Below are 24,150 nucleotides of genomic sequence, written 5' to 3'. Positions count from 1 at the left end.
CTAATTCTAACTGACAGGAACGGGTTATTTTTAGCTTACAGGAAAATTTGATGGCCACGGATTTTTACAGCATGAATTTTGAACCGATAAAATGTTAGAGCAACAGACTCAGATTAGAATCTTGAAAAGAAGAAGAAAGAGCTGCACTAATATAGCATACAGAGATGACATCTGTAATAAAATCAAGTGACATAGGAAGATGTCGTCATTGGAAAGATTTTCTCCTCCACATAGTGATCAGATTGAGTTGTGCAGTTTCTTTTACAATTGAAGACATTATTTTTTTTTCCTTACAGAGTAACCTGGGGTATATCTCTGTATCAAAGTAAGATGCCAGAGACAGAAAGTCAAGAAAACGAAACTCATTTTAACCCAAAATGATAACTAGTGTTTCTTGCCAGATACAGCATTTTATTCCACAAACTAATATGAGGGTTTGATGTGAGGGGCTTGGGATGGGAAAAGATGGTGAGCAATATGTGAGTCAGATAATCTGGTGTTCATTAATGTATTAATTAATCTGGTGTTAATTTGTAATTAATAACCTGGTATTAATTCTAAGAATTCTTTGTGAGTCTATATGCATGTAAAATGTTTATTATATAGGCAATACATGTTTATAAGGAAATCAGATACTTATATGAACTATATTTAAACATGTATTTCATAGACATAATTTGCTTAAAATTTCTGTTTTACTGAGTGCCCTACTGAAAAATAAATAATGTAGTTTCTCACTTGGATCTGTTGATAAGGCAGGGAGATTTACTCCTTCCCACTGTGGCTCATAGTTTTCTAAAGTCTTGAGCTAATTATAGCTTTCGTGCATGTGAAAAAGATGATAACTTATTCAGTGTTAGTCTCATAAATTTAGCAGTCCACCCCATAGCCTAGACTTTTAAGTCTAACCTTTAATGTTCAGAATAGGAATACACATTCTTATGAACTCTGACTACAGATAGTTACATGATATTGCACAACATTATGAAATGTCTTTTCAAACCCAGGAATTTTTTTGTTACTCACTGATAGGGAGAGAGCCAGCAAATTTCACTGAATCAGTTTTTCCTGCTTTTGTATCTTATGTATTTGCACCAGGATTTTTTTTTTAACAAGCAACAGCAGACTGGTATAGAAAATATAAAAGAAACTTCTGATGACTTTCAAGGCATTTGCAATATTCTTTGAACAAACACTGATTATTCCTTTGTTGAATGAATGATTGAATGATCACACAATCAGCAGATCACCTGACTACATATTTATTGAGTATAATATGTAGTGTTAGCCACTCTGGGGGACATAAAAATATTTAGGCTAGGGATTCCAGTTGCTTACCATCCAGGAAAGGCATCAGTTGTAAGACAGGGTGGGAGAAGATCAGTTGCGCTGTTTGGGTAAAGTACTTCCTCATTTAGAGGAAGAAAGACTTACAGGTCTGAGGCCACTTGAGCAGAATATTGGAGAACAGATGGAATTTAGATGTGAAAGATTATGGTCTTCTAAGGATGAGACAATCAAATGGGGAAACAAACTATGTAGGTAGAATGAAGTTTGGTATAGCAAGTTTGAATAACTTGGAGTCACTAGGTGGTTGGGATAAATGACCATGAAGGGGAATTCAGAGGGAAGGATGGCGCCTAGGGAAGGAGGTCCTTGGATGCTGGCAATGAGGGGTTGGGATCATGAAGACTGACAGCAAGTTAAGTGTTATGTTTTGCCGCCTATATTGCCTGCACTGAATTGTGCTAGACAGAGTGGAGAGAAAGACTGGGCTGGGAGACATGGAAGACCAGATTGGCATCTGCTTTCCATCTGGTTTGTGCGTCACATCTCTTGAGCCAAGCCACAAGGAGGACTGGTGACCTGTGGGGGCTGTCCTTTTCCTCCTTCCCTCTCTGCTTCACCCTTCAGCTCCTTCATCCTTTGTTGGGTCCCTGCACTCTTCACAATATGCCACATTTTCCCATCTCATTTCAAGCAGTGAATCTGTGTGACTATGTCAATATAAAATCTGTATTTGAGGCCATAAACTGAATAAAACCAACCAGTGGGATTTTTTTCCCTTCCTTCTTTCCTTCTTTCCCTCCTTCCTTTCTAAAAACTGCCTCATACTACCTGTTGGCCCTGCAGGCACTTGAGTTTGCCACTCTGATTTTGCCTTTAAGCTTTTGAACCTCTGAAGTATAGAAAACATTTTTCTTTAGTATATTTTGACTAATATAATTGTGAGATGTTCAGTGAGGATTCAGTTTTGAAGTCAGTCCAGGAGATGTATTAATAATATCCAAAGTCTGAGGACTTAAATTGTCATCACAGCCTTACTAGAGGATACTTATCTATGAGATCATCTGATATCAGAAGCAAGTGTAGACTTGTCATTTAGAGCTCAAAAGAGATCTTGGAATCTTCTAGATCAGTGGTTCCCAGAGGCTACTCAAGAACTGCAGCTCAAATTTTCAATGGGGAATTTTAAAGTGTAAGTAGTTTTCTAGGTCTCTCATATATTAACTCTAGAGTGGGGACTGGGCCTGAGAATTTGAGAATCTTTAAAACAACAACAACAACAACAACTGCCCAGATTCTGTTAATTCAAAGCTAATGGTAACAATGATTATTATTAAACTTCAGGACTCCTAGCTTCAAAATGTGGCCCCCATCTAAGTATCAAAGATTAGAAGATTGTCTTCAGGCTATTACTAAATAAACACAATAAACATGCCAGAATATTAACATTCCTTGGCTCAAAAGCAGCACAAAGTTTCCAACTATTATTTTTCCATTTGGTAAAGTGGCAATCTAAATTGGGACTCGATGAGCTATTTTCATTTTGAATAAGGAAAAGTGTAGCCCCCTCACATTTTTATTTTCATGAATTGGCCTCTGTGCAGAAAAAGATCCTTGCCCTGCTCCATATATGGAAACTGAGGCACAAGGAGATGAAATGAGTTGAATGGGGTCATCCTGGCATTCTTCAAATTCTGAACTGCTGAGAGTTTCATGCACAATTATCTCAGCCTCTGTAACATCATCACTAGGAGGAAGAGATTTATAAATTCTTTGTGCCTTGCATTCTCAGCAGTCTCTTATATACATTTTTATGTATTGGGGGTGATGCTTTGGGGAAAGAAAAGATCTAATAACCTACCTTCATTCATTTCTACCTTTCAGTTATTTCTACCTTTTAGTCATTTCTTTGAACTTAACATGAACCTTACCTAATATACCAACTAACTAGTTGAGATTTTCTGATTCTTGAGAAAAATGTGTGACCTTAGAAGACGGGTCAAGAAGTCTGGAAAATGTAAATACTCAGTAATAGTAAAAACTTGCAAGTTTAAAATCTGTAGATGTATTTCTTCTGCTGTTAACTTGTGATTGGATAAAGAGATCTCTCTGGAATTCCTTCTGGTTATAAGAAGAGGCCATGTTAATTGGCTTGTTTTTGTTTGTGGTTATAAACTATTCCAAACCTTCTGGTTTGAATTGTGGATTATGGATTATTTCATTTTAGTCCTTCACAACCCTCAAATTGATTTTTTTTTTTAAAGAAAAGAGCAGAAGTTCTATTTTAAGCCTTTATAGCTTTCAACTAATAGCTATGTTCTGTTCTCTTGGCCTCTTCTGCCTTTGCTAGAAATATATATCGTGTCTCTGCATCCCTAGGTTTAGAGATCATAAACTTATTGAATGGATTTGATTTCCTAAAAAACATCATCTTGGCATTTTGATTGGTTGGCAATGAGACCTCTTCTTTAACAGTCATATATCTGATTTCCCCTTCCAAACATTTAAGAGTCTGGGTCACCTACAGTGGAGGAGGCAGAACTGAATAAAGTTTTGCTGATGAGCTAAGAAGGTCTTCACTTCAGTGTCTGGTGAAGTAGTTAAGGCTTGCAGGGTAGCTTGGGGTATTACCAGGATGCAGCATGTTGACGGTGGTTTGCTAAAGTGATTTCCATTTGGCTAAACATTTGATGGCAAGCCAGAGGCAATATTTGGAGAGAGGTAGAGTTGGGAAATGGGTTGAGTAAATCTTATCCTAGAGGCAGAGGACCATGCAAGAGCAAGTGTGTTGCCTTCTAAGAATGCCAGCTCGCAGTCCCGCCTCTCCCCAGGGATGAGACAGGACCACTATTTCACAACTGGAAGAAGCCACTTGTCTTCTTGCTGGAAGGATTAGGCCTTGACATCAGATTCTGGCTTTGACATCATTTCAAGACATCCTCTGAATCTAACCCTAGTTCTCTGGACAGACAAAGCCTCTTGCTTAATTCAAAATTCTCAAGGCCAAAGATGATGTCATGTAGCTTTGAAAGGCTCCAGTTCCTGGAGTACTACCAGGAAAAAAAAGTCATCTTCCTTGAATTCAGTCCGCCCTCAAGGTGTCCTGAGAAAAAAGGCTGTTTCTTACAACAGCCCGGGCAACACTGCTCACAGGCAAACTCTCCTTTTGACTTCCTAAACATATCCTGCACACTCGTACAAGTCATGCAGTAGTGGAAACACTGTTGTCCTAAAAGATTTCCGATGACTGTTTCCTCACCAAGCCACAAAATACCAAAATTATTTCATCCTAGTGATTCCAAAGGTAGGAAAATCAAGGCTCCAAGACTGTTTTGGGTTAAAATATTTTTCCAGTTTTTTAAGTGACAGAACATTTTCATCAAATAAAACTAGAGGAGGGACAGAGTCCTTTCCTACTCACTGGGTCCGTTTTCTTCTCAAGGACTGGCATTGTTGAGAGTTAGTTTCAGGCCACTTTTGAAACACCACCTGAATTCTAAAGAGAGTTTAACAACCACTTTCCAGTCTGTCCTCTGTATCTGTGGGTTCCACATCTGAAAATTCAACCAATCTTTGATCAGGAAAAAAAAAAATTAATCCCAGAAAGTTACAAAAAGCAAAACTTGAATTTGTCAAGCACTGGCAACTATTTATACAGCATTTACATGGTATTTCGTGTTATAGCTAATCTAGAGATGATTTAAAGTACATAGAAGGATGTACATAGGTTATATGCAAATTTTATATGAGACTGAATTTTGGTATCCACGGTGGGCGGGGGTCCTTGGAAAGAGAGGGGTAGCTATTTATAAGGAATGAAAACTTTGTGAACATGACAGGTGTAGAGTGCTTTTCACAGTTTCTTGGGTCTTATCCATACTAAGGAGGGAAGTAACCATCAAGTGTCTTCAAAGTGAGGTTAAGTTTCATATGTACATAGACTGACTTTCTTGGGTGTGGTCTGCTTGGTTTTTCATCTTGCTTTATGGTTAAATTATATGGGATTATGATTCCTGCAAGACTGTGAACCCTTTAAAGCAGTAACATTTCTTTTTGTTTATGCTGTTTCCCACCCTCAACCATCCAGCCTCTCCTTCCGCCTCCAAGCCTCTGTACCTAGTACGGGCCCTAGAATAGTAGCAGCAGAAGACACGCTGTCAGGAGCCCCTCCTGTCTACGTGAGGCCCTTGAGCGGGGGACAGGGGAAGGACGTGGAAGGGAAAGTCACCGTGTGGATGGAGTTTTTCTTTAGGAAGTAGAGAGCCAGAGTCCTTTGCATCCTTGAAAACCTAAAATAATGAATCAGGTTGAAACATGAACATGACCGGGAAGCCTGAGGCTTTGTGAGACAGTTGATCAAACTGACTCTGTAGCTAGATCAAACTTTCCAGTCAAATGGGTCTGGGGGCCAGATACCAGGAGGCAGACGCCGCTCCTACCCTAGATGGGTTTAAAGCTTACACACATGCAGGGAGGACAACAGAATAAGAACCCTGAGCAAATGCACACCTAGGCACGAGGAAAGCACGTGTTAGAGCAGAAGGCAGACGCACACAGGTGGGAGCATGGCGCCCAGGGCTGTCCTGGACAGAGGGCTCTGTCCTCCCCTTCCTCCTCGTGGGGCTCTGTGACCCCCTGTAGGTTTGGACAAGTTGAGGATTGAGACATTTCATGCTGTAGAGCCTATGGTCAGTGTTTGAATTAAAAGTGCATCTGGGCACAAAAAAAAAAAAAAAGGAGATGTATACCCAGGAGACCTGTGTACTTAAAAGCTTTTAGCAGTTGGAAAGAGCACATTTTATGACTTTCCTGTGGAAAGAAAATATCTCAAAATGGCCTGATTCATCTAGGCTGGCCAGTGGAACCTCAGTAAACAGAGAGCCCAGTTCCTTGAAGGCCCGGCCCTTGTCTTTTCTCCACTGGTTAAAAAAAAACAAAACAAAAAAAAACTGTATTTAAACAGCAGAATCTGCTAGTAGGGGGCTAACACAGACCTCTAGGCAGCTGAACAGGGCTTATTATCGCCGAATGGTGACTGATGCTGGCTTCCTGCTGCCACAGTTTCAACCCTAGTGTGAGGAAGACTTTGTTTTTGTTTCTTTTGATAATTCATTATTTATTCTCAAAGAAGTTTTGTCGTTTCTGTGATAGGCAAGTGTTTAACAGGGCATACCTCAGTTTGGATGATGGATTGTGGGTGGGGAGCATGGCCAGTTTCCACACATTACATATCCCTGTCAGCAGTGGTCTCTTGTTCACTATATTTTTCACAATCAGTATTCCTTTGTTTATAAATTTGGTCGTGTGTTGATTTTTGGAATCTGCCACTAAGATGCAGGCATCTCAGGTGTTGGGTTTGCACTGTGGCCACCCAGCTGCTGGCACAGTACCCAACAAATGGGAGATGTTCGATAAATGTTTGGTGAGTTAATGCATGGCTGAATAGACAGATTCTGATAAAATTGGGACGTATGTATGATTTAATGGTGAATCTCTGTTCATAGAGGCACAATAGGACAGGGTGGCAGCAACCACAGTTCTAACAGATACTTTAAGAGAGTAACATCTCAGAGAGCTATTAACCCAACCCCCTCCCTTAGATTCTTGCTGACCTCCTAGCTGTGCTATTTTCCCACTAGTGAGAGTTTCAGAATTTGTAGCAAAAGCAATGGGGCCCACAGTTATCTCCCTCCTTTGAAGCAAAAGGTCCCTGGAGTCCTGTATTATCACCATGCTACACCATTCACCAGGTCATTCTGATATGGAGGCTGCTTTGATGTAGTGGAAAAAAGTCTGCTCTTGGGACCATAAGACGTTGGTATGAGTCCTGGTATTCCCAATCTGCTGCTGTGTGTCCTTAGGCAAATCATGCAACCTCTCTGAGACTTGTTTCCTTTGTCTGTGAATGAGATTCCTATAGGCTGCCTCACAGGCTGATAGGAGGATTAAATGATATCATGGATATGAAAACTCTTTACAAAATAGAAAATACAGTGCACACCAGAGATACAAGAATGACAAAAGCAATGATTTCTTCTAAAGTGACTACAGGAACACAGATAGTCTTGTTTTCTAGCCTTGTGGGGCTCCCCAGAGCTGACACCTCATCTGAGGGAGGGAAATATGGAGATTTGTTTCAAGGGCATCTGTGTTCTAAGAGCTTTGAGGAATCATGTAGATACTTAGAAGAAGGGTATCCTGTTTCTTCTGTACACCAGTCTAGAATAGACCAGCCTGTAACTGTATTATTTAAAAGGTTGGAGGGAGACTGTAATTAAATGTAAAATAATTACCAAAATATGTATTTTGAGTATTTTTAAAGGGCCTTGAAAACATTTATTATTATAATCTAAACCAAACTACAAATACAGGAGGATTTTTACTTATACCTGCTAGTAGATGTAAGAGGTGGTTCAGTCTAATGAGAACTATTGAAACAAATTGATTTAAGAATGCTTCATGGGAAAGTGAACAATGCATGACTCTCATTGTCTAGAGGTCCTACTTGGACTTGTTAAGAAGGGCTTATGGAAATGAAGGGGTTCTTTTTATTTGAAACGGGTACCACTTAACCTATAATATTTAACCACCCTTTTCCTCCTTAGTTCACAATTATGGAGCCCCTGGTTACACACTGAGTTTTTTTTTTTTCACGCCTCTAGCCCTAAGTCAACTCCGCGGTCAGCTCTGCGGGTGTTTTTCAAAAGATGCCTCCTGTTCTGATTGTTTAAATTCCACCTTCACCTCTGCCACGCCCAGCTCCCTACACATTCCAATAACAAGAGTTTTCTCAGAACCCTGTTTGGAAATGTTCACAAGGATCTCAGAACTTGCTCTATCCCTCCAGTTTCAAGGAAACATTGGATTGCTCATATGTAGTAGATGACGTGGTTTCCCCAAAGTAATCATTTGCCAGATCATACATCTGTTATTTTGTTAAAATCTTAATTTATATATAGAAATAAAATTAAAGGAAAACAAGACCATAGTATGCCTTTCAGTATATTACAAGCTATTTGTTTTTATTCACCCAACTCGGTGAAATACGGACCTTACATTTTAACTTTGGAATATGTTAATTTTCATAGGGTTTCATCAATATCCCATTTTCCTGACCTGAGTGAAGAAAAATAAACAGCTTGTGACTTAAGACAGTTTAACATTTTGGTTTTGTCCTGGTGGTTAGCACAGCTGGCATAAAAATATAGCCTGAGAGGACTAGAAAGTTCATAACCAACTTGATCATTTTAATTAATTTGTATAGTAATTTAAGTAGGCAACACATCACAGTAGTTCAAAACTCAGAAGATACAGAAGTATGTTTTATGGAAATTCTGTGTTTACCTGTGTACTCAGCCACCCATTACCATATCCCTCAAGTAACCAGTATTAATTCTGATTCATTTAAATGGATATACTAAGACATATTTTAGCTGAAATCTATATTTTGATGCTTTAATCACATTACATAAAGGAACAGAGTATGCATTTGGGACCTGGGGGGCAAATAGCTACATGAATATCCAGGGAGATATCTTTGATAAAAATGCTGTAAGGGTGACAAAATACAGAGCCCAAAGCAGAATTCCATTTTTATTGTGAAGAAGAGTGCTGAAAGTGAGATCTTACTGGAAGCCCCTGAGTCTCCCCACAGACCCATTTGGACTTCTCTGTTTCTGGGTTTCCAGGACAGACTGTTGTTCTCTTCTGACTGTTGCATATGTATTGAACCCTGGCACTGCGACTCTCTTATGATGCAAGATTGAATTTCTCATTGCCCCTTTTTCAGATAACAGCCCGCCGTCAGTGGAAGCACATTTATGATGAGTTAGGCGGTAATCCTGGGAGCACCAGCGCCGCCACTTGTACTCGCAGGCACTATGAAAGGTAAGACACCCTTTCCTGGAAAGTCGTTGCTTAACAAAAAGTGTGTTAATGCAAAGTTAACTGGTCAAGCATAAGACCTTTGAGGAAACAGGAAATATCCCTGGCATTTTGCATTGCATAGTGCCTTGTGATTTTTAGGGGACCTGGCTTTCTCTGGTTACAGGAGCTAATAGAATTAGATGTTCTTCTAATTCGGTTTTATCCTATAACCCTGTCTGACTATACTGATACTCCCCCCCACCCCCCACCACAAGCATGGATTATTCGGTATGTACTATGTACTCCATAGGTTCATTCACTATGAGAACTTTCAGCTTCTGGAAAACAGGTCTGCGGTATTACTGTGGGGTTGCCATGTAACTGTATTAGCATAGAAATGTATTAATGTTGAAAGTACTAATATTGAACAGTAAGTATTTCTTTAATAAGAAACTCGGTCCTAGATAAGATCTGTTGTCTTTTTTCCCCACCTTGGTGTTTTTCTTCTGTGCTTTTGACCCAGGAAATCCTTTCTTGCCAAGCTCTGTGTAGTTTGGTTTTCTAATAATTTCAGCTTCTTTTAGAAAGGTGATGATGATAATGCAAATAAGAAACAATACCAAATTAGCGTACTATGAGGGTTGTATCCATGGGAATTTTCCCCTTTGCATTAGGACTGTGTGCCCCACAAAACTGAAGACCAGTTAGGATAAATCATTTGTTATCATTGGCCTGTGTTTTCAATCCATACTTGTTTAGGTCACACCAACTTCCTTATCACTGGCATATCCCTGCAGGAGTCCGGACAAACTCAGCTTCTTGGTTTCACATTCAGAGCTTGTGAGATCCAAGTAGAGGTGTCTGTGTGTGTTTTTCATTATGGCCATGGATGGGATGAAGTCAAGACATAGTCAGCTGAGCAAATGGGCCATATAGCTTGCTCCTTTGAAAAGTACAACACAAGTGCTAAATTGATAGTTGCTCTTCACATCATCAGTTACCATCCCAGCTTCAACCCACATGCTTAATACCCATCTTTGGATTACACAAATGCATCTTCAGATAATGTCACCTCACACACCAACTCTTAGTTGTATTTTGAGTCCAATTATATTTTTATCTGCACTGCACTTTACAGAGTCCCTTTACATATGGCCATTCAGTGAAACTTACTTTTTATAGGTATAATCATAGTAAATTAAGTTGGGTTTAGAACCCTATGAAAAAGCCTCACAAAGTATTCCCAAGAAACTGCTTTATTTGACAGTGTTATAATCCAGAAAGACTTTTTTTAATTGATAATGGAAATTCAAATTACTATTCTTCATGGCATTGTTGCAGTATACTGCATTGAATTTTTTTTTTAAGTGAGTGTATTTCTCTCAGTATTTAATACAAAAGACCATATTCTCACTGTTGGTAGCGGGTATAACACTGAAGTTCTAGTACAAAAAGGCACTGGCATCTGGGGTGAGTGTTCTGTAAGTAGCATCTGGGGTATCAGAGTCCTCTTGTTTGGATTATGAGTCAAAGCTTTAATCAAAACGTTTTCATTAGAAACACTGTCTCTATTTTGAAACAGTTTTTATTATGATAGTGAACCTCCCTTAGCTTCTTGTGCAAATGTCCCCAACATGTGACCCATCATACTTAAAGAATCAGATAGTGATTAAAATTTGAGAAAGGAGTGTTATCTCAGCTGTGAGCTAGCTCACCTCATTGGAGTAAAAAAGTAATCAAATGTATCACAAAGCGTCACATGGTCAAAAAACAGATAAGGTTTGGGATAGAAAAAGGCTTGGATTTAATAGCAGCAGGTACATGTGCATGGTTGTGTGTTTAATTTACTCAAGCAGTTGTGTGTATAAAAATAGCTTCAATCTTAAATGCCATGATATGTTCTTTTGAAGGTTGTGTACTTTGTTTTATGATTTACCTCTTCCTGGAGTAGCAGAATCCCACATGCCTGCAGTCAGTCAAAATGGAAAATTCTAATAGAAGTACCTCCAACTTCAGCAACTAAAAAGCATTATTAAAGATTTTTAGAGATTTTTCTTCTCTCATTCTTGGGAGCAGAATTCATAAAGCTTTGGTCTCCCACTGGAATAAATTTTTTGAAAAGCTATGTCAGTTACTCTTCCAAATCTAGAATTTTCTTTGGTCATTGTATCAGTCAGGATCCAGGGAGGAAAATAAAAATTCACACTTAAGTATTGATCAAGGAGAACTTGCTGTAGGGAATTGCCTAAACAAGTGTTGGTGTGAGGCAGTCCACTCACACAGGCACTAACCATAGGTTTCCTAGGATTGAGAAAATAAAGAGCTGACGCTATCACCACCCAGAAGTTGGGACAGTGGTTCCAACAGGAACCACAGGGGTTCAGATCCCTCACAGGTAGAGGCACCCAGTGAGTGCTGGTGCTTCGGGAGCTCAAGGGGGGCACTGTGGAGCTGGATGCAGGCGGCTGGTGCCAGACCATCTCAGAGGACACTGTTCAGGGATAGTTGAAAGAAGCGAGAGGCTGGAACCGGCAGCTGCGACTAAGTTACTGCTGGCTTGGCACTGAAAGGAAGGGCAAGCAAAATGGGAGGCAGTCCCTTCTCCCTTGCCCTGGCCTGCGAGGGCCATTTGCAGAACCCCAATAGGAAGATGGCTGACAAAAGAGACTTGGAATTTGTGTTGTCCCAATCCCAATGTCACCAAGCAGAGCGCAGAAGAGTGGGTTTGGAGCTGAGAGACAGCAGTCAACTACGGGGGGGGGAGGCACATGGCACCCCAACATAGAAATTGCTGTGCAGAACCTGAAACCCAGGTTCGCGCACAGCTGTTGCAGGGTGATTAGCAAGGTCATCATCCCAGTTCCTGGCATTTTGTTTTATTTAATTTTTATTTTATATCAGAGTATGGTTGATTTACAGAGTTGTTAGTTCCTGGTGTACAGCTAAGTGATTCAGTTAAACATATACATATGGCCATTCTTTTTCAGATTTTTTTCCCATATAGGTTACTACAGAATATTGAGTAGATTTCCTTATGCCATACAGTAGGTCATTTTGATTATCTATTTTATATATAGTAGTATGTATAATTTAATCCCATACTCCTAATTTATCCCTTCTCCCACAGTTCCCTTTGGAACCACAAGTTTGTTTTTTAAATCTGTGTCTGTTTTGTAAGTAAGTTCATTCATATAATTTTTTAAAAATTCTATTCATAAGTGATATGCCTTTTTCTGATTCACTTAGTGTGGTAATCTCTAGGTCCATTCATGTTGCTGCAAATGGTATTATTTCAGTCTTTCTGTGGCTGAGTAATATCCCATTGCATGTATGTACCACATTTTCTTTATCCATTCCTCTGTGGATGGACATTTAGGTAGCTTCCAGGTCTTCACTATTCTAACAGTGCTGCAATGAACATTGGGGGTGCGTGTATCTTTTCCAATCATGGTTTTCTCCAGATACATGCCCAGGAGCGGATTACTGGATCATATGGTAGTTCTTAGTTTTTAAAGGAACCTCCATACCATTGTCCGTAGTGGCTGCACCAGTTTACGTTTCCACCAACAGGTGGGAGAGTTCCCTTTTCTCCTGACTCTCTCCAGTATTTGCCATTTGTAGACTTTTTTGATGATGGCATTCTGACTGGTATGAAGTGATATCTCACTGTAGTTTTGATTTGCATTTCTCTAATAATGAGTGGTGTTGAGTGTCTTTTCATATGCCTTTTGGCCATCTTTATGTCTTCTTTGGAGAAATGTCTTTAGATCTTCTGCACTTTTTTTTATTGAGTTATTATTTTCATGTAGAGCTGCATGAGCTATTTGTAAATTTTGGACATTAATCCCTTGTCAGTCATTTCATTTGCAAATATTTTCTCCCATTCTGTGGGTTGTCTTTCCTGTTTTATGGTTTCTTTTGCTGTATAAAAGCTTTTAAGTTTAATTAGGCCCCATTTGTTTATCTTTGTTTTTATTTTCATTACTCTAGAAGGTGGATCTGAAAAGATGTTGCTATGATTTATGTCAAAGTGTGTTCTGCCTATGTTTTCCTTAAAGAGTTTTATAGTAGGCATTTCCTTTCACCATCTATGTTTTGCATTGTTGTGGTCGCTATAAGGGGTTTCATGAATAATTAATCATGTATAATAGTTTAAATCAATCATCTGCAAATTTTGGTAGGGTTTTTTTTTTTTTTTTTAATTCAGACTGTACTTCCCATAATGCCACTCTCACTCATTTGAACTATGTTCTCAAAGGAATCATCCATACTCCTGTGTTTTGTGGTGGGGAGAAATGTCTGGGAATTGCTGCTCTAGATGTCTTTTTTTTTGATGTTTCTGACAAAGAAGGGAAGAATACACCCAGATCTGTCCCAGAACCTGAACCATTTATGCTTAGGTCAAAGAAAAGGCTGAAGCTCTTGGCTACAACTGTGTTGGGTGATGCTGGCAGATTTCATTCATTGTTGCTAGTTATAGGCTGCGCTCACACAATTAAGAAAGAAATGACTAGGTTGGGGAAAGCCCATCGCATTCAAGAAGGCTCAAGGAGTTGTAAAGGGCCAGGATTTTGTGAGCAAACATCTAGTCTGGAGATGCCCTTACAGTCTGGTTGGAGTTCGTGCTCTGCGGTCTCTCATTTTCACTCTCATACAGAGACTGGCTCCTCCTTCTGTTTCCCTGCCACCAACTTTGCTTTCCTAGAAGATGGAGAAGTAGTGAGTGGTTACTGTGCATTATCCACTGATTTATTTTTCACGCAGTGTGGTTCATGTTTCCAGTAAATGTTTTCTTTTTTCAACAAGAAAAAAGTAGCTGGCTCCTCAGTAAATGTTACTTGTATATTAGTTGGACACTTTTGATTTATTAATGAGTGTAATAATGAAAGTACAGGTTGCTGAAAAGAATCAGTGTTTTTATTTAAGGCATAGCAGAAATGGTACAATGCCTGTGAATGCATCATTGTCGCTGAAGGCCTGACTTGTCCAAAACTTGCCTCTGATTGGTTTAAATAAAATAGGTCCAAGCACTTCATAAAAATGTCTTTGTCAGCCTGGTTTTGCTTCCAAACCTATTCATCTCTGTCAGTTTTTAATATTAGTAACAGGTTCCTGGCCACAGTCCATTAGTACTGTACTTAATTGCTCATGTTACAGATGATCACCAATATAAAAAGCATTAATGTTTCCCCATCGAAAGACTTGCTGTGTAGATATCTCAACTCAGAAAAGCTTATGAAGTGTGGTTATTCTGGACACTTCTTCTTCAGGATTTATAGATAAAAATACTGCAGATTACAATGCAAAGAAAAAGACACCCACAGGAAGTGTCTTCCTGTGCAAGACACTTCTAGGTGGAACATTTTCTTTCTTGTCCAACTCTTTAAGATGCCCCACATCAGTTTCTTTTATTGGTAAGGCAACAAGAAAGGAAAATGGTTACCTTAACAGAGTTCTCTTAGCTTGATTTTCTGGCGCAGTAATTCATTTTAAAGGCTGTTTTCACATGCAGATTTGTTTTCTTTTTCTTTTAATGTTTTTTAAGCATCACATGCAAGGGGGGAAAAGTCTTTACACAGAATACCAGATTACTGGTTTTAATTTTCCTGAATAAATTACGTGGTCTGTTTCTATGGAGCACATGAAGCTGTTACTAGGGATTTTAAAAGGAGCATTAAGACAGAAGTACTTTATGATGTGCTTTTCTGAGTACTTAGAAAATCAAAATCATAAACAAATGTATTTGTGGGGGAAATGAACAATTATGCCTCATCTTCTTGCATACGTAATGCCCAATTTCCAATTCTACCCTTTTGCTTTGCCCATAAGCATTCCTTGGGTGAGACTGTCATGCTGCTGGCTTCCTTTGCAGTTACTTGTTGGGGGACAGGGGAATTGTGAGCTGCACCCAAGCCCCATGCATTTGGCCAGAGCCTGAGTGACAGTGAGCTGCATCTTCGGCCTTTTTCTCTCTGAAGGTGGAACCCAGGGTGTGGGAGGTTCACGTTTTGAGTTCAGAATGTGCTTTAAGTTAAAATGTCAAAAATACATCAGGTTCTAAGGAACTCAGCTAGTCATATTGTGGGAAAAAGCCAAGGAAAGGGGAGTTACAGTTCTGTTCATGTCTAGGACGAGATGTGGGGTGTTCTTGCTCATTTTGATGCCCTTGAAGTTAATCAGTACACAGTTTCGAAGGCCACAGGCAGGCTGCACAGATCTGACGCAGCCTCTAGCAGTCCTCTAGACAGTGTTACTCAAGTGAGGTTCTCCTATGAACAGGCAGCAATGAATAAGCATTGAGACACTTAGATAGCAATTTACCAGCATAATTTTGTGTGTGTCTAATTTTTTAAAAAATGAGGCTATGCATTTTGTATGTCTTTTAAAATTTTCATTTCCTGCTAATTCTTTTCTATAGTGTTAGTCGCTCAGTCATGTCCGATTTTTTGCAACCCCATGGACTGTGGCCCGCCAGGCTCCTCTGTCCATGCGATTCTCCAGGCAAGAATACTGGAGTGGGTTGCCATTCCCTTCTCCAGGGGATCTTCCCAACCCAGGGATCGAACCCGGGTCTCCTGCACTGCAGGCAGATTCTTTACCATCCGAGCTACAGGGAAGATCCAATTCCTTTCTATGGGATTTTACAAATGTGTCAGTCGGAACAGGAAATCCAGGGTCACTGGAGCAGCGCTCCCCATCAGTGGTCACAGACTCACATGTTGACGGGGGCAGGTAGCACGGTGATCACAGGCGGCCCAGGCTGGGCAGCAGGAAACCGGCACACACGGCCCGGCCGGGGAGGCCCAGGGGGATCAGCCCACACTCACTGCCTTAGGAGGATGCGGTCTCGGTGCTTCCAGACCTTCCATGTCTTAGCGATAATTTTAATGTGAAATCACCCAACTTACAAATATTGGCTGCAATATTTCTGAAAATATTCTACGTAAACTAAACACGCCTGTAGGCGCAGTGTAGCCTGCAGGCTGCCCTGTTCTGCGAGGACTGAGTGACTGCTGGCACTGAGCTCATCCAGTCTCTGCTTAGACGCCCTGCAGTGGGAGGGCAGGGAAGGCACTCTTCATCTGTACACTCTTCCTCAAACTGAGCAAGACGCCTGTGGCTTCCCATCGACCCTACCTTACCTTCTGGGGCTGACTTGTTCCACATGCTCCGTTTTCTCGGTGATGGGTCTTCATACGCTTGGCAAAGCTCCTCTCACGTCAAGTTCTCCTGTTCCATTCATCCAAGCCTCAGAGCACAGTTCCTGGGCTTTGACCAGCTTGGCTTGCTCCCATGTAAACGCCTCACATTCGTGTCGCTCAGAAGATCCAACGCTCTTCCAGATGTTGCATATAGTATTTCTTGGGATGAGGGCAGTGTCAGTCTATCAGCAGTGCCTAAGGTGACTTTTGAAATTGGTAAGAAGCCCTCTCCTATTGGCCAGTTTCTTTTTCTTGGGTGGGATAGATTTACCATTTGATTGACTGTCTTTTTCCTTTGCTACTGCCCTCAAGAGCCAATTGGTGTTTTTTGAACGTCTACCAAGATTGGGGTGCAAACGATGAGGAGGTGCCCATGCTACCACATTCATGGAAGAGACTGTTAAGGGAACATGATGATGCTCCCCTAGAACCCAGGCTCAGCCTCAGAATTCTCAGTATGGCTGGCACCTCATTAGAACTGGGAGGTGCTGTGACCTTTGGCTTACCTATCTTATCATATGATCAAACTTCTAGTCCATACATACATGAAAAAGAGTTAAATACTTAAGGCTATAAAAACCTTATGTAAGTAAGTTGTAATAGATACAAATAAGTTCAGTGAAAGTGAAAGTCGTTCAGTTGTGTCTGACTCTTTGCAACCCCATGAACTTTACAGTCTATGGAATTCTCCAGGCCAGAATACTGGATTGGGTAGCCTTTCCCTTCTCCAGGGGATCTTCCCAACCCAGGGATCAAACCCAGGTTTCCCGAATTGCAGGCAGATTCTTTACCAGCTGAGTCACAAAGTGATAGAGATCAAAGAAAGAAGAGAATTTCCAAATGAAATGAGCAAAGTCTTTCAGGGGAATCTAGAATTTGAACTGAATTTTTTTTGTATTGAAGTATACTTGATTTACAATGTTGTATTGGTTTCAGGTAGACAGCAGACTGATTCAGTTATAAAAATATACATATTCATTCTTTTTCTCATATAGGTTATCTCAGAACTTTGAGTCCCCTGTGCTCTACAGTAGGTTCTTGTTGATTATCTATTCTATATATAATAGTGTGTGTATATGTTAATCCTAAGCTCTCAATTTATCCCTCCCCACCATGTTTCCCCTTTGGTAACCATAAGTTGTTTTGGTACCTGTAAGTCTGTTTCTGTTTTGCAAATAAGTACATTTGCATCATTTAAAAAAATAGGTTCCACATTTAAGTAATATCATATGATTTTTGTTGTTCTCTGACTTACTTCACTCAGTATGATAATCTCTAGGTCTATGTATGATAAACTCTAGGACTATGCATGTTGTTGCAAAAAATATTATTTCATTCTTTTTTATGGCTAATATTCCACTGTATATATGTACATCTTCTTTATCCATTCCTCAGTTGATGGACATTTAGGTTGCTTCCATGTCTTAGCTGCTGTAAATAGTGCTGCAATGAACATTGGGGTGCATGCATCTTTTCAAATATGATTTCTTCTGGGTGTATGCCCAGGAGTGGGATTGCTGGATTATATGGTAGTTCTATTTTTAGTCTTTTTAGGAACGTCCATATTGTTCTCCATAGTGGCTGTACCAATTTATAAACTGGATCTTAAAGTGATTAGGTTAGAATCTAAGGTAGATCACCATACACTGCTTAAAATAATTCAGTTGTAGAACTCAAAAACAATAAAGAAACTGTATTTGAGGGCAAGGACCAGGTGGTATTAGCTTTCCTTGAGACTTACTGGTGCACCCAATACAGCATCATGAACATATCAAGAATTAGGGGTTGAGTGAATTAAATCCAAACAAAAAGGACAGTTTCCTCTAGGATATGTGTACAAAGAAGTAAGGAATGAGGTGCTGGAAGGGGCTGTCAGTAGAGTTCTAAGGCTGAATTTCCAAGCCGGATGCACCAAAGGCAGGTATTACAGTTTATCCCCTCAGTGTCTGTTCAGTCTCTTACCTTGAGGTCCAGTGGGGAGAGCATGTGCCATCCTCATCCATGTAGGGTCAGCCAGTCTGTGGACTTGGCATCTTCTTTGTAAACACTGTCTTGGTAATGGGGGCTCTGGCCTAGGGGCACTCTGTTGGTAACACTTCTGTACCATTGCCACTCAGACACTCTCACCTCCCTTTTCCCCACACCCAGAGAAGGCCCTTATCGGTAACCAGCAACCCCCCCCCCCTCCAAATTGTTATAAGACACAGTGTTGAGACATAAGCAGGCTAAGGTATTGCTGTTGCTTTTCCAATGATACCCCCTCAGGCTTGTTCTTATAAGGGACCTGAATTGGATGGATGTAAGACCTTATGCCTGGAGCAGCTTCTCATCAGTAAAGAATTTCTCCCCAAAGGACGGTCAGGTAGTTTCATAAGAGCGCCTCTCTGTATCGCTCAACATGCCTAAAATGCTCTGATAACTTTCCAATGCCTGGATTTTTCAAGAAACTTTTAAAAAGGAAAACAAAACTGTAGCCAGGGCCTGGAGTAGAAAAAGTGGTTTCTGTTTTCAAAAAAATGAATAAATAAACAACAGCCTTTGAAAAATCTCTACTTAAAAATTCTTAAACTTGCCTCTAAATGCAAGTTGTAATTATTAGTTGGAATTTACACTGTTGAGTGTAAAAACACCCTCAGGCACAAACTAATCAAGTGTGTATGTCATGCTATCAACTACAGCAAGTTCTTTGTTTGACCCAAAAAAGGCTTGCCAAACAGCAGTTTCTTCTTTGTCAAGTTCCTTTATTGTCTCATTTTTGTTTTCTTGCTACTCTCCCCACCCAACCTCCTTTGAACCCCACTGTAGTATTTAAGAAACTGCAGATTCCAGGTTATATTGATAGTTTTCATCAAGCATGAATTTAAATTTGAGAATAGATTAGGTGTCTTAGCCCTTTTTCTTTTTGATAAATAACAAGAGGTTTCTACTTATGATTTTCTGTCCTCGGGGCTTTATCATTAAGATTAAATAACTGTATTCTCAAGCATGCCACTGCACAAACATCTTTTCAATTATGTGAGTAACAGATGCCTTCACAAAGGAACTATTGAAAATTCAGAAAGCATGTTTCCAAAAAAGAAAGGGGAAAAAAAAGTATCAGATGACAGAAGAATGTAATTGTTTACCATTAAAATATATCCTTAACTCTTCCACTGAAAACCTCTTGGAACATTTTGTTTTCGTACAAGTTATTACAAAGTTGCATCAAAATGATACATGTTTGGGGAGATGGTTGAACATTTCAGAAGCTCTGAAACCTGTGGTATCTCACTTACATGAGAATTCAGTGCAGTGGTTGCTTATCTGCTTTTACATATGGACCCTGCCTACTTTCATGAGGAGAGGTGGTGCACATCATGTTGAAAATACTATAGTTATATTTGTCTATTATTCTTGAAATAATGTTCATCTGCCCTTGAAACAGATCCATGCAACTTGATTCTGAGTCAGTCATTGTTTTTGAATTGAGAAGAATTGGTACCACCTCTGCTGGGGCATTGTGGAAGCCTGGGTTGCTATTTACCATCCATGCCCTCTGTTGTGAGCACATATTTTAATCCCTGGGATGTAAAGTCAGCCTTTCTTAAATCCATGTGAGCTTTCTTCAATGTGGTCTTCGTTGGAAAGCTATGGGACTGACTAATGTCAGTCTAGACCCTCTGAGAAGAAGCAAGGAGGCACTGCAGGAGTGACGCTCGAGGAGCACTGAGTCTAGCTGGGGAGGCCTTGGGACCCTCAGACAGGGTAGGAGTTAACTGCTGCAGGCTGGGGTTCCTGGGAGATGTGCTTCCCGAGTTTCTCTTACCATCCAACATCAGGTTGTGCCGGGTGCATCCAGGGTTACCACCTTTTGGAGAGTCGTGGCTTGGCTATCCTGGCGTACAGGACGAGGAATGGTGTGGCCAGTGCTCCAGCCGTAGGGTGCTCCTGTGGGACTGCCATGACCCTCGGTGGAATGGCCACATGTGTATTCTGTAGGTCTGCTGGCTCTGAGGAAAGGAGGGTGCTCAACCTGACTTTGCCTGAGGAGCTTGGACTTCCCTTAACCCGGGAGTGATCATTTTTATCTTCCCAGTGTTGGTGCTTCTCAGATAATGTCTGAAGATACACAGCTACCTTGCTGAGATGAAGACAGGTCAGAGAGGCAGATCGTAATTGAACTCAAATTTTGGCACACAATAGCTATATGCTTTTCACTTGTGCTTTAATAGTTATTTCACACTTAACTTCATTTTCCTTCTCAACAAATTGATGATAAGGTATACAAAGTGCCTGGTGTTATTAGGAACTTAATACATGACCCAGCTGCTATTAATACTGTAATGCCTAATCAATATGTAAGACAACTGGAAGTTTCTTTCCCCACCCTCTGACCTCATCCCCTACACCCACAGCCCATGTAACTTCAGTTCAGGGACCTGTCATCCTGGACCTTCCCCTGTCACACTGACCCTCCTTCATGAGAGTCAAGCCACCGACTTGATGGATCCCAACACGACTTTCCTTTCATTGCTTAGTTAGGTTCACGGTCACTCCACGACTATTGGAAGGTATCAGAGTCATCAATGGGCCTAAGAAACACCCCTCCTGCCACTTCCAGGGGCAAATGGAGACTATTAGTGTCTTCAAAAGGTCTTCTTCATCTCTGGCTTCCCCCTGAGTAAGAAATGAAGCCCCTGGTAAACTAATCATTCTCTTAAGGAAGTGATTTCTCTGAAGACAAGTGGCCATGTTTTGTTGTTAATAATAAGGGGCTGCATACCTTTTTGGTATCTTAAGGTAGAATATAAATGATGCTCTTTATACCTACTTCCTTTGCAAAGAACTCGGGACAGTTTACCCTTGGTAGTTCATGGCTTAAGCCAAGTCTTTTACACAAAACCTATGTTGTGTTCTCCCACCATTTTCTTTCCTCAAGTGGGTCCTGCCATTGACTTGTTCTCCATGGCCTACCTGTCAGCATGACACCTCCTTCCATGGTTTGCTGTTGAAAGCTTTGAGTTCACATCTTCATCTGTTGGAAGGTGACACCGAAGTCCTCTTTCTCATCTCTCTTTGTTACTGATACTTTGCTCCTCACACACTGCACACCAATTTTTTTCTGCTCCACTGAAACTCACACTGTGAAATGGTATAGATCTTCATCCGGAGCCCACGTTTGTCTTAGATGGAGCTTGGCTTACAAAAGGACAGGAAACAGCAGCACAATTACCATTATCCTCAACCAGTGTTGTGTCCCCTGAGGAAACATTCCCACTTCTCCTCACCTTGACATAGCTCATTTGTGTATTAGACTTTAGTTTTGCTACCTAGCTTCCCCCCACCCCAGCTAATGCTTTTTCTCCATTTTTAGAATGATGGTCTGACACCATCATTGAGCTGGAGGTGAACAGTATGTGATATTAGAACTTACCATATTTCCTGGAACCTTAACAAGTCTGTGTACTTTATCTTTAAAAAAGAAAAATATGAACACAGGTAAATCCATGGCTGATTCATGTCAATGTATGGCAAAAACCACTACAATATTGTAAAGTAATTAGCCTCCAACTAACAAAACTAAATGAAAAAAAATAAATAAATAAAAGTTAAAAAAAAAAAGAAAAATATGCCTCGTTTTGGCTCCATATTTGGTGAAAGATTGCTTCCCACACTTCACAGCAAAGTTGTATATTTTCACTTTCTGGCTGAGAAGGGAAATGTCCGGCCAAACCTTAGAATTTATCAGCCCTGGAGTCAACTTGAAGGTATAATGACTCCATTTGGGATCATATCAGGTCTGAAGCCCCAGTGGAACCAATGTATCGTTTCTTTTCTACTGACATGGAAAAACGTACTGGTTATAGTTTTTTAGTATATTAATAGTAGCATTTGTGTCCTGATACATACACCAACATTTTTCCCTCTGCCCCTAAAATATTCTGCTCCAAGGGCACCGGTAGATCTCTAGGCCTGGAATTTTTGACTGATTTGATAGCAGAAAAGTGCCTATGAAGTAACTAGGCTGAGTCTGAGGTTCAAATGCCACCCTAAAGATTTGCTGCTTCTCCTACTCTTCAGACTGGATCAGTCCCAGACATTATTATAATATCATTTTCCAAAGCTCTGTAAATAGATAGATTCTCATTTCTCCTCTTAAACACTGTTTGCTAAATGTTTTGGCCCCAAAGTTCAGTCATCCCATGCAAGCATTAATCAATACAGGAGACATTAGTGGTCACTCATTCTGATGAGATCTGACATTATTCTTCCTCTGCCTATGAGGAGGGGAGGGGAATGTTGCTTAATAAAGATGAAGGTCTTTGCTTCTTTTGTATGAAATGCAAATGATGAGGGCATGTGCAATATACATTTCTTGAATGTGAGGCTGCTGTTTTTTGTTGAGAAAGAGAGGCAAGGCCCTGGAGGATTTCAGAATTTGTAAATATAAAATTATCTGCCTTCGTGTTTTAAAATAATAATAATAAAAGGGAAAAAGAATTGGCAGGTTGCCAGATTACTTACATTACAGTAATAGATTTGCTGACCCTTGACTTCTGCTGTAGAGAAATGTATTGAATTTTTCATAATATCAGATGAGGCAGATCTAAAACCCTAGTACACTGAGCACCATTATTTTACTTGAGATTTAACAAAGCCGAAATCTTTTCAAACCAGCAATTTCTTGTATGATGATAATTTAGTGGCTCAGATGCTAATAAATCAAGGTTATAATGCCATTGATTTGTTAATTTTAACTTGGGTTGATTGTAAGTCATCTTTATTTAAGGGAAAAAAAAGGAGAAGGAGGAAAAAAATCTTGCTTTTCACAGCGACTGAATTTAATAAGAATCTCCATGATAGCAAAAGGCTCCCCTACTGTTTCTGCTTTGGGGTGGAAAATGTTGTTCTTGTATTATTCCTAGGGAAAAATAAAATCTCATGCTGCTACAAATCTTATGCCTATGGAAAAATGTTATTTTTTAATACATAGTGGCTTACCTATTTCAGATCCATTAATGGCATCGTAAATAAGCATTCTGCTAATCTGAAATGTGAAATCTGGGTAACAGTAGAGGCCCATTTATCTGCCCAGCTTTCAATCCTCAGACTACATTAGATTGGGGGCAGGGGTGGGGGTGGGGAATCTCTCTGGATTTCCTAATGAATATATTGCTTCTCTTCCCTATTACTTCCACCCATCAGAAACTCAAACCACATTCTTAAGAGTTGCAGCCCATTGAAAATATTTCTCCTGTGTAATGAGTTCTCGGGGCTGAATGCATTTTTGCTTTTATCTGTACAGTTTAGAAGCTGATTAAATCTTTGTTGTACTACAGATATTTGAGGAATAATCTTCCGCAAGGCACAGTCACGTTGCATTATACTAAATTCTTTATACAATACAATGCTTCCTGCGTTGGGCAGTGTTGACCTTATGTTGGCTACCCTGTTTTTAATGGCATCGCATGTACATTAAATGTTTAAATGTTTAGAAACCTATACTAGCTTTCGTCCTCTTGTGCTGTAAAAACTTCTAATAATCAGATGATAAGATCATATCCTGTGGAGTAATTGTGTTGTACCATGACAGAGTAACTGAAAAAACATTCAGTGAAAATCGCACCAAACGGAAATCACTATATGAACAGCGATTGTTTGTGTGCTGGATGAGAGACCATGAGCTGTTCTTCAGGGTTTAGCTGGTCATATTTCTACTTGTTTCCTTTTAGCTGCTGCCTTTCTTGTTTTATTTTGGGAGCTTTTATTCCCCGAGCCACTATAATTATCTTTCAGTGATTTAGAAAGGAAAAAA

General features: G+C 40.1%; 1 protein-coding gene across 3 annotated transcripts in view; it reads left to right on the top strand.

The window, feature by feature from the left end:
• The window catches only part of ARID5B (AT-rich interaction domain 5B), a 188,096-nt gene that overhangs the window by 151,886 nt on the left and 12,060 nt on the right, over positions 1 to 24,150 (top strand). For all 3 annotated transcript variants that reach the window (XM_043476869.1, XM_043476870.1, XM_043476871.1), the window contains one exon: positions 9,077 to 9,174. In XM_043476869.1, the coding sequence (XP_043332804.1) occupies positions 9,077 to 9,174 (98 nt within the window). The remainder of the gene's footprint in view (positions 1 to 9,076; positions 9,175 to 24,150) is intronic.

The sequence above is a fragment of the Cervus canadensis genome, chromosome 8 (assembly GCF_019320065.1).
Source record: "Cervus canadensis isolate Bull #8, Minnesota chromosome 8, ASM1932006v1, whole genome shotgun sequence".
Lineage (NCBI taxonomy): Eukaryota > Metazoa > Chordata > Mammalia > Artiodactyla > Cervidae > Cervus > Cervus canadensis.
Note: the sequence above shows the minus strand (reverse complement) of the source record. Positions and strands in the feature narration are given on the sequence as shown.